The sequence below is a fragment of the Brassica oleracea genome, chromosome C8, assembly GCF_000695525.1.
Source record: "Brassica oleracea var. oleracea cultivar TO1000 chromosome C8, BOL, whole genome shotgun sequence".
Taxonomy (NCBI): domain Eukaryota; kingdom Viridiplantae; phylum Streptophyta; class Magnoliopsida; order Brassicales; family Brassicaceae; genus Brassica; species Brassica oleracea.
In genome coordinates this window covers 5286265-5299673 of record NC_027755.1, presented here as the reverse complement: position 1 = coordinate 5299673, position 13409 = coordinate 5286265, and the positions used below count along the sequence as shown (strand labels likewise).

Sequence of the window (13409 nt, the reverse complement as noted above, 5' to 3'; positions counted from 1 at the left end):
TGAGGTCTATAGGAATGGTGCATGCTCCAATCTTCAAAGGGAAGTCCTTGATGAGACCAATAGGAGTTGTAGAAGAGGAATCTCCAAACTGTAGGGAAGATATGTTTGGCTCCATGCTCTCAAACCCTAGACTCTTCATCATCTTCATTGAGATCACATTCACACTTGCACCAGAATGAACAAGAGCATCATCAAAAGTGAGCTTACCAAGGTAGCAAGGCAAGGTGAACATCCCTTGGAACTCAAGCTTAGGGAGGGACTTTGGAGGAATTGGTGGATCAATTTTCAGAATGGGGATGTCCAAAAGCTCGGCCACTTCATCTTGGTGGTCTAGAATGTCCTTGATGAGTATCATCTGGACATGAGCTTCACGCATACCCGAGATTTCTGGAAGCATGACCCCAACATCACTAAGATTTTTCCTGAACTTGGATAGCACCTTCTTCTGAGTTTTGGTGAGAACTCTTTGGGGGAAAGGGAGCTTATCATAGGGTGATAGCTCAACCTCAGTGGCTTCCTCTAGCTTAACCTCTTTCAACTTGTTGTCAGCTCTCTTCTCAACTTGTTTCTCAGCCTTATGCTCAGCTCTTTGCAGATTTGTTGCTTCAACCTTCCTGGTAGCGTCCGTCACAATTTGTGCTTCAGCTGTGGCCACAACAAATCTCTCAACTTTCCCAAACTCAGTTCTAAATACCAGTCTTTCAATCTCATCCTTCTCTTTCTCATGATCACTCAGCTCAATCTTTGGAGAAGTAGTGGAGAAGACAACATTGCAAGACTCCTTGGGGTTCTTTTCTGGTTTCCCTGGTAGAGGCCCCATTGGCTGCTTGGAGGATGAAGGCATAGAAGCAATTTGACTCTCCAAAGCCTTGAGATGAGAGGCAAGTTGCATGTACTTGTTGTTGAGGTCAGAATAGTTCCCATCAATCTTTGCATGGATGTTCTTGAACTCATAAATCATGGTCTTCTCATTTCTGGCTTGAAATTCCAAGAATTGCTTGAACATGGAATCCACACTTGAATCTGGAGCTTGAGCTTGAGAAGAGCTTCCTTGAGTCTGAGGAGTCTGGTTGGCTTGAGGATAGTTCTGCTTGGCTTGGTAACCTCCTTACTGATTGTTGTAGTAAGGCCTTTGCTGATTGTTATTTTGGTACTGAAAATTGGGCTATTTCCTGTACCATGTGCCATTAGCATTAATGAAGCACAGCTCTTCTTGGCCTTCTAAACCATCAACCTCATTGACCTTAGGAGGAACCTCTTGAGTAGGACCACCCACAAAGTTCATCTGCTCCTGTTTAGCTTGGTTGGAAAGAAGCAAATCCATCTTGTCTTGTAAGGACTTGATCTCTTTCTTTGTCTGTTGATCATCACTTCTGTTGATCTTATCATACTCCTCACTGTAGACTGAGTCACTCTTGGCCATGTTCTCTACCAGTTTCTCTGCCTCTTCCTCAGTTCTTCCCAAAAAGAAACCATTGCTGGCAGTATCAAGCATGTTTCTGCACTGTGGTAGAGCTCCTCTATAGACGGTGCTAAGCAAACTCTCCTTGGTGAAGCCATGATGTGGGCATTGAGACCAATAGCCCTTGAACCTCTCCTATGCTTCACTAAATCCCTCTAGCTTCTTCTGTTGAAAGTTAGAGATCTCATTCCTGATCTTGGCTGTCCTTGAGGTAGAGAAGAACTTCTCTATGAATGCCCTCTTGCACTCATTCCAAGTTGTAATAGTCACTTGGAAGAGCCTTCTCCCATTGATGTGCTTTGTCTCCCAAAGAAAAAAGGAACAACTTCAACTTGAATGCATCTTCAGAAACACCATTGGTCTTGGACAAGCCACAATATTTATCAAACTTGTACAAGTGATCAAAAGGGTCTTCAGCAGCAAGGCCATGATACTTGTTGTTCTCTATGGTGTTAAGCAGTCCTGACTTGATCTCAAAGTTGTTGTTGTCCACAGCTGGTGCTCTGATTCCCAACCTATGACCATGAATGTGAGGTTGATCATAGGCTCCAATGGCTCTAGCTTGGCACTGTGGATGTTGTGGCCTAAGGTTTGCAGCTCCTTGGGCCACTCCATCATGAGGCTGATTCTGATTGTGCTCCATTTCAAACCTCAATCTCTGAAAGTGAGCCTGTTGCTCTTCTTCTCTTCTCTTTCTTGCTATCTCCCTCTCAAGTGCAACTATGTCTTCAACTCTTGGAACTAGGCTTGATGAACCTCTACTCCTCAAGTTCATACACCTGAAATGCAAAGGGAGAGGAAGAAGGAGAAGCAGTAACAAAATAAAAAAAAATGACTTAGTCACAAGCAAGTGACTAAATCTCAATGTCACAATCAACCTAGAACTTGGCAACGGCGCCAATTTGATGTTAGGAGTTTTCAAGGCTCTTAATCAAATATTGTAGTATAAAAGATTGTCGAACCAATCCTAGGTGATTCTAAAGCAAAGGGAATGCAAGTTCATGCTTAAGCTAAGTGCAATCCGATTTTAAAGATTGTATGAACTAAGAACTAATAAGCTAATGCAATAAAGTAATGATCTTTCTTTCTCAATATGAAGCAAGAGGACTCATAGGGCTAGGTATTTGATGGGTGATGTAGATCCAATCTAAGGGTGGCAAGCTATCAATCAAACACTTTCCTTATGCCTAGACACTAAGCTAAACAAGCTTTATCTCTAGATGAATGTTCTTTTGGTAAAGCAACTCAAGCATCTAATCTCTTAGGTTGAATGTTACTAAAGCAAACATGGAGAACAAGTCCAATAGCAATCTTAACTCCTTTAGCAACTAATCTATAAGGTAAAGCAAACTAAAAGCATTGAAGAGTTGGTTCAGACATTTCATCATACACCTTGTGGGCAGGAAATGCCTAGATATCTATTTTAGTATGATCAAGACTAAAATAGCATTGAGAACCCTCAACAAGCATGAAAACAAGTAAATCTAACACTAAACACCCTAGATCTTCTCTAATCACCCTTAATCACCCTAGTCCATGAATCCAAGATTAATCTACTCACTAATAGACATGAATAACCCCAAAACCATAGATGATTCAAGGTTAAACATGATTAGAGAGCAAGATAATCAAGCAAAGATAAGAAATTATAATCAAGATTAGATCTTTTTCCCAAAAGTGGCTTTTGATTAGATAGAAAACAAGATTAGATCCTCATATTAGGTTTAAAGAGTATATATATGACTTCTAAAACCTAATGGGCTCAGTCAACAACCTGAAAGGCCCAAATAAAACATAAATTTTCGATCAGAAGAAGAGAAACGCGCGTGGGTAGGTCACGTCGCTCCGCTTCCAGAGCGGGTGCTTCACCCCGCTGCGGGACATCGCTCCAGATGTTAGCTTCGTTCCTTCGTTTTGCACGCGGGTTGCGGACCTCGCTCCCTATGGTCGCTCCACTTCTCGAAAGTTGTCGACGAGAGGTTGATCTCGGAGCGGGTGCCTCACCCCGCTGCGGGAAGTCGCTCCAGATGCCGACTTCACTTCTTCTTTTTGTGCGCGGGCTGCAGACCTCGCTCCGTCTTGGTCGCTCCGACTCTCAAGAGTTGTCGACGGGGTGTTGGTTCGGAGCGGGTACCGAACCCCGGTGCAAGAGGTCGCGTTGGCTTCGTTTCGTCTGGAGCGGGTGTCGTAGGTCGCTCCCATTGCCCGCTCCGGTGCTCTACTCGCCCAAACAACACTTTCCACTCCCTTTTTGATCTCAAATGCTTACAAGTAACTCCAAGAATTCCAATGGACACTCCAACACCTGATAAAGACTTATGCAATGCAAAAAGAAAACTAAAGATGCATAATTTCTAATCTATATGATCAAAATGTATAAGATATGAAGGTTAAAAACATGTAAATATGCAAGATATCAATTATTTTACAATAGTTTATAGTTATCTTTTGTGATGATTACAGATAGTGTAATACAATTATTTTTTCAAAGAAATTGTGCTATTTTTCGAGAAGTTTTCTGTCCCTAAATTTACAAACTGTTTTCAAATGTTTTTAAAACTCTGCTAATACGTTACAGTTTACCAAACTTTTTCATAAAATCTCATAATCATGAATTTATCTTACATTCCAAAAACCTTTTTAAGAGAGATTGTTAGTGCATAATTTCTTGGTAGACGTCTTGAGGAAATCTCTTACATCTAAACTCGGAAATTATTTAATTGAACTATATAACAATAAATATTTTATTAAACATATAATCAACTAATAAAATGCTTAGTATATACAAAAGTTCACACTTGTATATTTAGGGCTGAGCAAAAAACCCGGATCCGAATAACCGAACCGAACCCGATCCGAAAAAGTAGTACCAAATCTGAACCAAAATTAATTAAATATCCGAACGGTTCAAAATTTTGATATTTAAAGAACTGAAACCGAACCCGATCCGAACCGAAGTATCTCGGGCATCCGAATGTAACCGAAATAGATTTATATACCTAAATATATTACTTATTTTTAGATTTAATATATATCAATTTGATAGTATATCAATTTATAATTTTTTAAAAAGTATTCAAAATTCCAAAATCTAACTATGAAATACTAAAATTACTTGAAAATATGTTACCAAATCCTAATTAATAGACAATCAAGACTTATAACATATATTCATTCATCGATATAAAAACCAATTTAGTTCTATTAAATTTAATTTTATACGATTTAGAATTTTTATGTGTACATGATTTCCATTTACTTTTCAACAAAAATAATTTTCGAAATTTTATAAATTAATTTAAGGTTAAATATGAGTAGATAGACTTATTTTTTGAATTGGAATTTTCAAATATGTAATGATAAAATTATTTTAAGTTTTTTATTTCGTCATAAATAAAGATATTGTTGCAGTTTCATTATTATTTTCGATTATTTTTACATTTGATTGAATTTGAGATATAATTTATTTTCAAATTCAAACTTTGTATACTTTCTAGCAGAATAACTCGAGATGAGAAAAGAGATCTGACGGTTGAGATGACGCACCAGGAGATGAATGGTGCAGATTTCTTCTGACCCAAAACAAGAACAGTGACTTCAAGTTTCTTCACTTGGCTGAGTATAGTTGCTAACTTTGGTCCTTGAACCACCAACGCCTCCACATCCACCTTAAAAGATAATTACCATAAAATCTTTGTCAAATCCACTATAATACATTTGTTGATGCAAAAAGAGATAAGAATTAGCACTTCTTACTTCTCCAAAGTACTATAAAAATCTCAAGGAATCTTTAGGTGACTATTTACGATTAAGTCAAGGCGAATTATAATATTAGAAATATCTCGAGAATGCAATTAAAATTTACGAAAAACAATACCTGATTACATGTTGATGTTTTCGAAAAACTTTCCTTCCGAAATCCTATTTAAAATTTTTTAAAACTCAAGAGTAAACATGAGTGTGCACCACACCCCCTCGGGGGTCTCTACCGCTGGAGGGAAGACGCGGTCGCAAGAGGAGTGGGTTTGGTGGGCCTGTCGTATGGTCAATTGTGATACGGTTCCCGGGAGACAGAGGCTTGTACAGATCTGTCGACGCCGGTTTTATCTCCGAGGGGTGGAGGCTTCGAAAGCTCCGCCGTCGTCGGTCAAGTTTCCGGGATGTGAAGGTATGTTCTTCCTTACGTCGCCGGCTGTGGTGGTCCGTTACTTTGGACTTTGGTTCCTTTATGTGTGTGAGCTGTTTGGCTCGCGGTTAAGTGGGTATAATTGGATCTTGGATCTCAATCGGATGAGGAATCGTTGACATCGGTATATTCTCTCCGAGTAGAAGAAGGAAAAGCTTTGCTTCTAGTCGGGAGCTCTGCATGTTTTGAGTTCCGGCGAAGCTAAGCGCAAAAGTGTGGTGTTTCTCCACCGCCTGTCCAAAGTGTTTGGTGGTGCAAAGTCGGAGATGATCTCACGTGGTCGATGAACTCTCCGGCGTGAAGACTTGGCTGCGGAGAACAACTACGGAGGTGTGAAGGCTCTGCAGGTAAGGAGCTCCGCCGAAAAATGGTGTCGGTGGCCGTCTCGATTCGGCGCGACTAGGGCGAACTGCCCGCGTTTGTGTATTGGGCCGGTTGGGCCGTGCTTTCCCTTTTGGCTTCGGCCTGATCGTTGTAATTGCCCGGTTTGTATTATGGGCTTTTGTTTCAGTACGCTTGCACTTGGGCTTCGGCCATGGGCTTGGCCCGTTTCCTTATTAATAAAATTATCGACGGATAAAAAAAAATACACCTTTTAAGTAACAACTGTTTATGTACCAACAATACCAGGTCTATACTTCAACTAAGATATAAAACCATTTTCTTAACCATTAGATCTGAACTAGGAAAATAAGTTGGATCTTTAACTGAAAAAAGCGTACAATCAGAAATGATGAAAATACATTTAACATCCATTTTCTTTTAAAAATATAAAAAAGGTGAGGAGCCAGTGGAATCAATTAGAAACTTTGCAGAGACAAGTTCTCTGCATTTTTTTCTCATCTCCAACACTAACGCATGCACTACTCAAGTAGTTCAACACATCTTTTTTTTTTTCTCAGCCAACACATCTTACATTATTATTATAGTATAAAAACAAAAAATGAAACCCAAATGTGCATTGCTAGACTTTTTAATTAAATTCTTGGCTTTTGTTATTAAAACTTACCAATCAACCAATCAAGATTTTAAGAATTTATTTATTCAAAACCTTTTCAAAAATCTGACAGAAAATACGTTACAGTAAGTTACCTCGGGTTTACAAGCTTTGCAAAGAGAACCAAGTGATTGAACCAAAGAAGGAGAAGCTTCATCATGAGGAGACACAACGTGGAGAAGAGTCATCAAATCTCCCTTATTAGTCAAATGAGTCAAAGCCCACATCATGGCATGTTTCGACCTCGAAGTCTCATCCACCACAACCATCACCCTCTTGCTTCTGGTTGCTGTATCTCCATTTGAGTAGACCCCATAAAGACCCTCCATTGAAGAGTAACCACCACCAGGCCCACCACCACAGCTTGTTACGTCGGTGAAGGCCGTTGAACTATCTTCGGATGTCCACCTTTTAGAAACCGACCTCCAACCTTCTTTTCTGCTTCGTTGTCTAAGTATTGAGTTTCTTGAAAATTGCATTTTGTGAGTATGGTATGGGACCTAGAAGGTTTAAGCGAGAGAGAGTAATTGCTGCTGTTAATAATTAGTGAGCGACTTTGCTCAAAAAAAAAATAATAATAATAATAATAATAATAAAATAAATAAATAGTGAGCGACAGGGCATTAAGAACATCATTATCCAAACCCCATAAAAGATCTTTTAATTAATTTTTAATAGTTTTTAAAGTGTAAAAATGAGTTAAGAGACTTAGAAAGAGATTTGAACATTTAAGTGGTTTATTGCAAGTCTCTTACTTATAAGTTCTTAAAACAAAATTATAAAACACTTTCATTACAACAAACTATGCCTAATGGGGATGATTTCAAGAAAGCACACATGAAGCTTAAGAGATTTTCACAGCACCGTTCTACCTACCATTATCCCACTGCTTCACCAATGTTAACCAAAATAGAATGAAGAAGAGGGAAGTGAGTGAGACCTGGTTTATAGCAATTCTTCTGAGCTCCTCAATTCCTTCTTGCCCTGAATATGGAACATGTTTCTTAAGTGTTTCAGTTCTGCGCCAAATGACAATAGTATTGTTTATAGGTCAAGTCACTACTATGACAAAACCTTATAACCTTCTGTTTCCTACAGAATTGACTAGAGACTGAGAAAAAATGACTACTTTATAGCCTTGAGGTATAAAATAGTATGGAAGTATAAGCATTTCCAAGGTTTGAATCCATGAGGCTGTCTAGCAAGTCTCCATCCACCTGCGTTAGCAAAAACCACAAATTACGTACTTCTTGAAATACAAAAACAAGCCCACATTTAAGTCAACGTGACCATGATAAGTCACAAATACATCATAGCTATAGCCTTGTCCTTCCTGAACAATCCAACCATTTAAATAGATCATAACAGTGTGATCATGATAAGTCACGAATACATCATAGTTGTAGACATGTCTTCCTAAACAACCCGACCATTTAAGTAGACTATTTCATCATGAAAACTAGTACAAACTGAAAGCGAGCCACCAGCTTCCTTCTTTAAGAGCAGTTAGAAGACCATTACCACATCCAATATGGATTAACATTTGAATATGCTCTGTTATGAATAGCTTAAAAGGGTTTGAAAAGGGAGAAAAAAATGAGACCTCGAGAAACAGTGGAGCAAAGGTAAATACATAAGTGAAGTTAAGCTACAAGCCTATATTTTTCTTCTTAAGAATGCGTATGAGCCTAACGAAAGCTACAACAAAACAGAAAAGGAGACTTGTTGTGACCACCACAAGACTAAAAGGACATGCCAAAGTAAGAAAAGTTGGACCAAGCATTATTATCTGAGTTTCAGGAGATGTTAAGTCAAAGCTTATTCTACTTGGAGCACATCATCAAACTCTTAACATAGAAACGCGACAAACCCCGAGAGTCTCGCCAAACATATCAAACACAAATCAAATTCAATCGGAAAATCGCAGTCGTTTAATCTAACAAAATCATTGGAAAATGAGGGGGAAGCTACAATTGCAAACCTCTGTAGGAGGTCTGGGGTACAAAGAGTGATGACACTTTCTCTCGATTCCGCATCGGAACACCTCCAATTCATTATGATGATCGCAGACGCCAACGGAGGATGCGAAGCCGGAAGGTAAGCATGACCCAGCTATCGCCCAGAGGAGGATGAGGAGTATGGGGACTCGGTAACTCATTAAAATATGATGAGAGGAAGATCTCAAATCGAAGGCAAAAGAGAGATGCGGCGAGAGAGACGGCGAGAGAGAGACGGTCACAGAGACGGCTTCCTGCCACGTGTCCTCTAAGGGACGTTTGTTCTGGTCCAAAATTAGGAGACGTCTCTTCCTTTAATCGTTTTTGTTATAAACCAAATGATGATCAACCATGTAACTGCCCGTACTGCAGATCCAATCCGAGATATGATAAAGACAACCAGAGACTATGTATTTATCTAGTATATCCCCTATAAGGAGAAACATTTTTAAAACTTTACTTAATTCTCTCTTGGTCGTTTTGACGTAGCTGCATGAAAAGACTTTATTCTCTATTTTGTATACGTGTCGCGCTCTGAGCGCTTCTCACAGCGGGATTGATTGTCCCTGGTTTTGTGTCTTGGTGCTGCATTCCTTGTATGTAGCCAGAGGTTTGTTATCCTTGGGCCATTGTTCAATCAGTTTCAGATGTTGGGTTCGACATTGTCCATACTTAGTCCCTGCTCTTGCTCGTCATGTGGTGTCAACTGGTTTTAGATAAGTTCTTGAGTCCTAACTATCTTCTTGGGATGAAGAAATTGCTCATGCATCTGTCTTGGCCTTCATATCCTTTTCGAGAAGAAGAAGAAGAACCTTTGCAGCATAGTGTTTTATGAAGTTGCTGAATTTCATGTAAGCGTAGTGTTCGTCGTGATGAACATAAAGTGAGAAAGAAAAAGGAAGAGATAAAATGTTTCCACTGTCGGAGTGAATATGGAGTTTGTGTCTGGTGAGAGAATCTGAAAGTGAACGAATCAAATTTGAAAAAGAAAGAGGAGGGAAGAAGAAGACAAAGAAGAGAACAGACACAACACATGTGTTAGAGTGAAGCAGAAGAACGTGTAGATTGTGTCCAATACTTCCTTTTATTTATCACCATTTGTTTTCTTTTATTTTTTAATTAACATTTTGCTACGTTAAACTTCAAAAATATATTTACATCAGAAAGGAATCTTATATTTTTAAAAACAAAATCAGAGAGAACTACAGCAATAAAATTGTCTATAATCTGTGATTTGATACAAGCCATAGTGTCCAATACAAAATTATGTATACCACGTGATTTACCAAATCATTGTACACTAAAATCATTGTTCTCACGATACCACATTTCGAAGGCTTCTGTTAACTATATATCAGTTGTAAACGAAAATCTATATAATAATAATCTACTCAAGAATAATTTAGAAAATACCCAACTCAAAACAATGGTATTTATATGGGTGAGAGTAGGGTGTTCAATCCAGAAAACCCAAACCAATTATAACCGAACCAAAATAGAGAAAGTGCTTTGAATTTCGTAGTACCGAGAATATACCGAATGGATGTCATTTTAAAAACACTGTGATATATATATATATGGTTTGGTATATAAACCGATTAAACCAAATAAATCGATCAATTAAATATAGTAGTATAAGTATATGTAAACTATATGATATAATTAATAATATAAACATGATTTATTTTATTGATGTAATCCTCAAATTTAAATGTTGATTTTAGTAATTCAATATTTTATTTTACGTTAAAATTTATTTTTATCTTTTTATTAAATTAAAAAAACATGATTTTTACTTTTTTTGACAAATATGTATTCTAATATTTAGTTATTTAATACTATTATGGATTACTAATATTTTTTTATTTTTATTCTGTAAAGCTATTACTATTATTAACTTAATATGTTTAATGATTATTTAAATAGTAAAAGAAAAAATAATAATCTATTTTAAAACAAAAATATCGTCGTGTTATATTAGATTGAAAGCCAATATCTAATCATATAAAATAAAATTCACAAAATATTTGAAAAGATAAATATATTTATGGGTTTTGGTATAAAAGCGAATAAACCGAAAATCGACAGAACTAATCAAAACTGAACCGAACCAAAATAGAGAAAGTTGTTTGGATTTGGTAGTACCGAATATACCGAATGAATTTCATTTTAAAAAATCCGTGGCATATAGATATGGTTTGGTATATAAACCGATTAAACCGAATAAATTGATCAATTAAAATATAGTAGTATAAGTATATGTAAATTATATGATATAATTAATAATATATACATGATTTATTTTATTTATGTGATCTTCGTACTTAAATGTTGATTTTAGTAATTGGATATTTCATTTTAAGTTAAAATTTATTTTTTTATATTTTTATTAAATTAAAAAAAACATAATTTTTACTTTTTTGACAAATGTGTATTCTAATATTTAGTTATTTAATATTATTATGGATTACTAATATTTTTTTTTATTCCATAAAGCTATTAGTATTATTAACTTAATATGTTTAATGATTATTTAAATATTAAAAGAAAAAATAAGTAATCTATTTTTAAAAAATAGCACTGTGTTATATTAAATTTAAATCCGATATAAAATCGTATAAAATAAAATTCACAAAATATTTTAAAGGAGAAATATATTTATGGTTTTGGTATAAAACCGAATAAACCAAAAAGCGACACAACCAATTAAAACTGAACCAAACAAAAATAGAGAAAGTGGTTTGAATTTGATAGTACTGAGTATACAAAATGAATATAGATATAAAAAAAACATGGTATATAGATATGGTTTGGTATATAAACCGATAAAACCGAATAAATCGATTAATCAAAATATAGTAATATAAGTATATGTAAAGTATATGATATAATTAAAAATATATACATGATTTATTTTATTGATGTGATCCTCATACTTAAGCGTTAATTTTAGTAATTGAATATTTTATTTTAAGTTAAAAGTTATTTTTTTTTCTTTTTTATTAAATTAAACAAGACATAATTTTTAGTTTTTTGACAAATATGTATTCTAATATTTAGTTATTTAATAGTATAATGGATTACTAATATTTTTATTTTTTATTCCATAAAGCTATTACTATTATTAACTTAATAAGTTCAATGATTATTTAAATAGTTAAAAAAATAAGTAATCTATTTTAAAACAAAAATATTGTCGTGTTATATTAAATTTAAAGCCGATATCTAATCGTATAAAATAAAATTCACAAAATATTTAAATGGATAAATATATTTCTTTTTGATATAAAATCGAGTAAACCAAAAATCGACAGTATATAAACCAAACCAAACCATATTAAATATGGTTTTAATATGGTAACTATTTTTTATAAATCAAAATACCGAAAAACTGAACTAAAACCAAACCATACCTGAATTGGACACCCTTAGGTGAGAGGGTCTTCTTACATTATACCGTATCGTATGCTGTTTAGACCTACAAATTCTATGTTATACATAATCAAAATGGTGATTATTTGTTTGCATGAATATTATTAATTATTAATCCCTATTATTATTATTCTGGCCTAGAATTTTAATTGTTTGTGATCAGAACTGAATTTTTGAGTATTAATGAAAAATTTTTGGTCGTTTCTGACATTTAACAACTGTTGAAGGTTGTTCGGATATTTTATTTGATCTTGAGATTTTTCAAATAAAATACTACAAATCAATGTGAGTTTATAATGATCTCAAGAATTTTTTTTATGACAATTCAATTCTGATAACCAATATATGTTGATAGTATTGATGTTTTTTTTTTACTTTCAAGATTCCATTCCGTGGAATTTGATTCAACTTCAAGAGAGTTAAAGATTTGATTTACTATTTTACGGAAGTTTAATGTTATTTTGGTTTTTTACTAAACACTATTTTCTTTATGTTTTAAAGAGTCGGATAACCTTCAGTTGTTTTATGCTTCAATGTTGTTTTTTTCATTTCGAGTACTATATTTTTTAAATTACACAGGGTTAGAGTTTGGCTATATATTTTCCTTCTCCCCCGAGATAATCATATTTTGAGTGTTCTGACCTATATTTCAAAATTTTATTAACATCTAAGGCAAGTTATATACTTCGGTTTATAAAAAAAAAAAACATGTCTAATGACAGTGATTGTCAAATTGTTAACATGTAAATCAACATGAAGTCAAAATTAACTCAAGTCATAGACTCCATGTTCCACATATTATCATCCATTTATTCGTTAACCACCGTGGATTTAAGATACACCTTATGTTATACAAAATTATAAATCTTTACAATTAAGAATGATATAGATATCGCATGCCGCGCAAGACGCGGGTTACTACCTAGTATTCCATGTATATCTGTAACATAGTGTTTATCCTTATCTTTATCTTGTTAGGATAAACATGACCTTATGACGGTCTAATACCTTGTATATATATGGACCTCCTGGTCGACAGTAATGATAACAGAAATATTTCCCCAACATTTCATTTACAACACGTTATCAGCACGACGTTGCTCTCATAAACCCTAACCCTAAAAACCAGAAATAAATCCGAGCAGTAAAAACCCTAATTCCCGACAAACTTCAAACAGCTCTATCCCTCAACTCTGGTCGATCCAGACGACGAGCCAGATACCAAATTAAATCTCTTGCCGAGACGAAGCCAACGCCGCTAACCCCGCATCAATCGGAGTTCGGACGCGCCCCCACGCTCAGCTACAATACAGGCGGAAAATTTGTTCCAGAAAC

At 35.3% G+C, this 13409-nt stretch overlaps 2 protein-coding genes across 2 annotated transcripts; both read right to left on the bottom strand.

The window, feature by feature from the left end:
• Window positions 1-119: 119 nt before the first annotated feature.
• LOC106308526 lies at window positions 120-961 on the bottom strand. The gene is made up of 2 exons (XM_013745680.1): window positions 208-961; window positions 120-142 (listed from the first exon to the last, which is right to left on the bottom strand). The coding sequence occupies exons 1-2, from the start codon at window positions 959-961 to the stop codon at window positions 120-122; spliced, it is 777 nt and encodes a 258-aa protein (XP_013601134.1).
• Window positions 962-1165: 204 nt separating this feature from the next.
• LOC106308525 lies at window positions 1166-8684 on the bottom strand. Its single transcript, XM_013745679.1, has 5 exons — window positions 8627-8684; window positions 7586-7862; window positions 6741-7145; window positions 4993-5130; window positions 1166-1546 (listed from the first exon to the last, which is right to left on the bottom strand). Exons 3-5 carry the CDS (start codon window positions 7122-7124, stop codon window positions 1166-1168), a joined length of 903 nt encoding a protein of 300 aa, XP_013601133.1. The 5' UTR covers window positions 7125-7145; window positions 7586-7862; window positions 8627-8684.
• Window positions 8685-13409: the final 4725 nt, after the last annotated feature.

Excerpts from the sequence above, each read along its gene's own strand:
- LOC106308526 (XM_013745680.1), bottom strand. The coding sequence starts at position 961 with ATGATTTATGAGTTCAAGAACATCCATGCAAAGATTGATGGGAACTAT. Across the intron at positions 143-207 it reads CACCTTGCCTTGCTACCTTG|ATGATGAAGAGTCTAGGGTT; the intron begins GTAAGCTCACTT and ends ATCTCAATGAAG.
- LOC106308525 (XM_013745679.1), bottom strand. The coding sequence starts at position 7,124 with ATGCAATTTTCAAGAAACTCAATACTTAGACAACGAAGCAGAAAAGAA. Across the intron at positions 5,131-6,740 it reads GCAAAGCTTGTAAACCCGAG|GTGGATGTGGAGGCGTTGGT; the intron begins GTAACTTACTGT and ends TTATCTTTTAAG. Across the intron at positions 1,547-4,992 it reads CCTGGTGCGTCATCTCAACC|GAGAGTTTGCTTAGCACCGT; the intron begins GTCAGATCTCTT and ends GGCTTCACCAAG.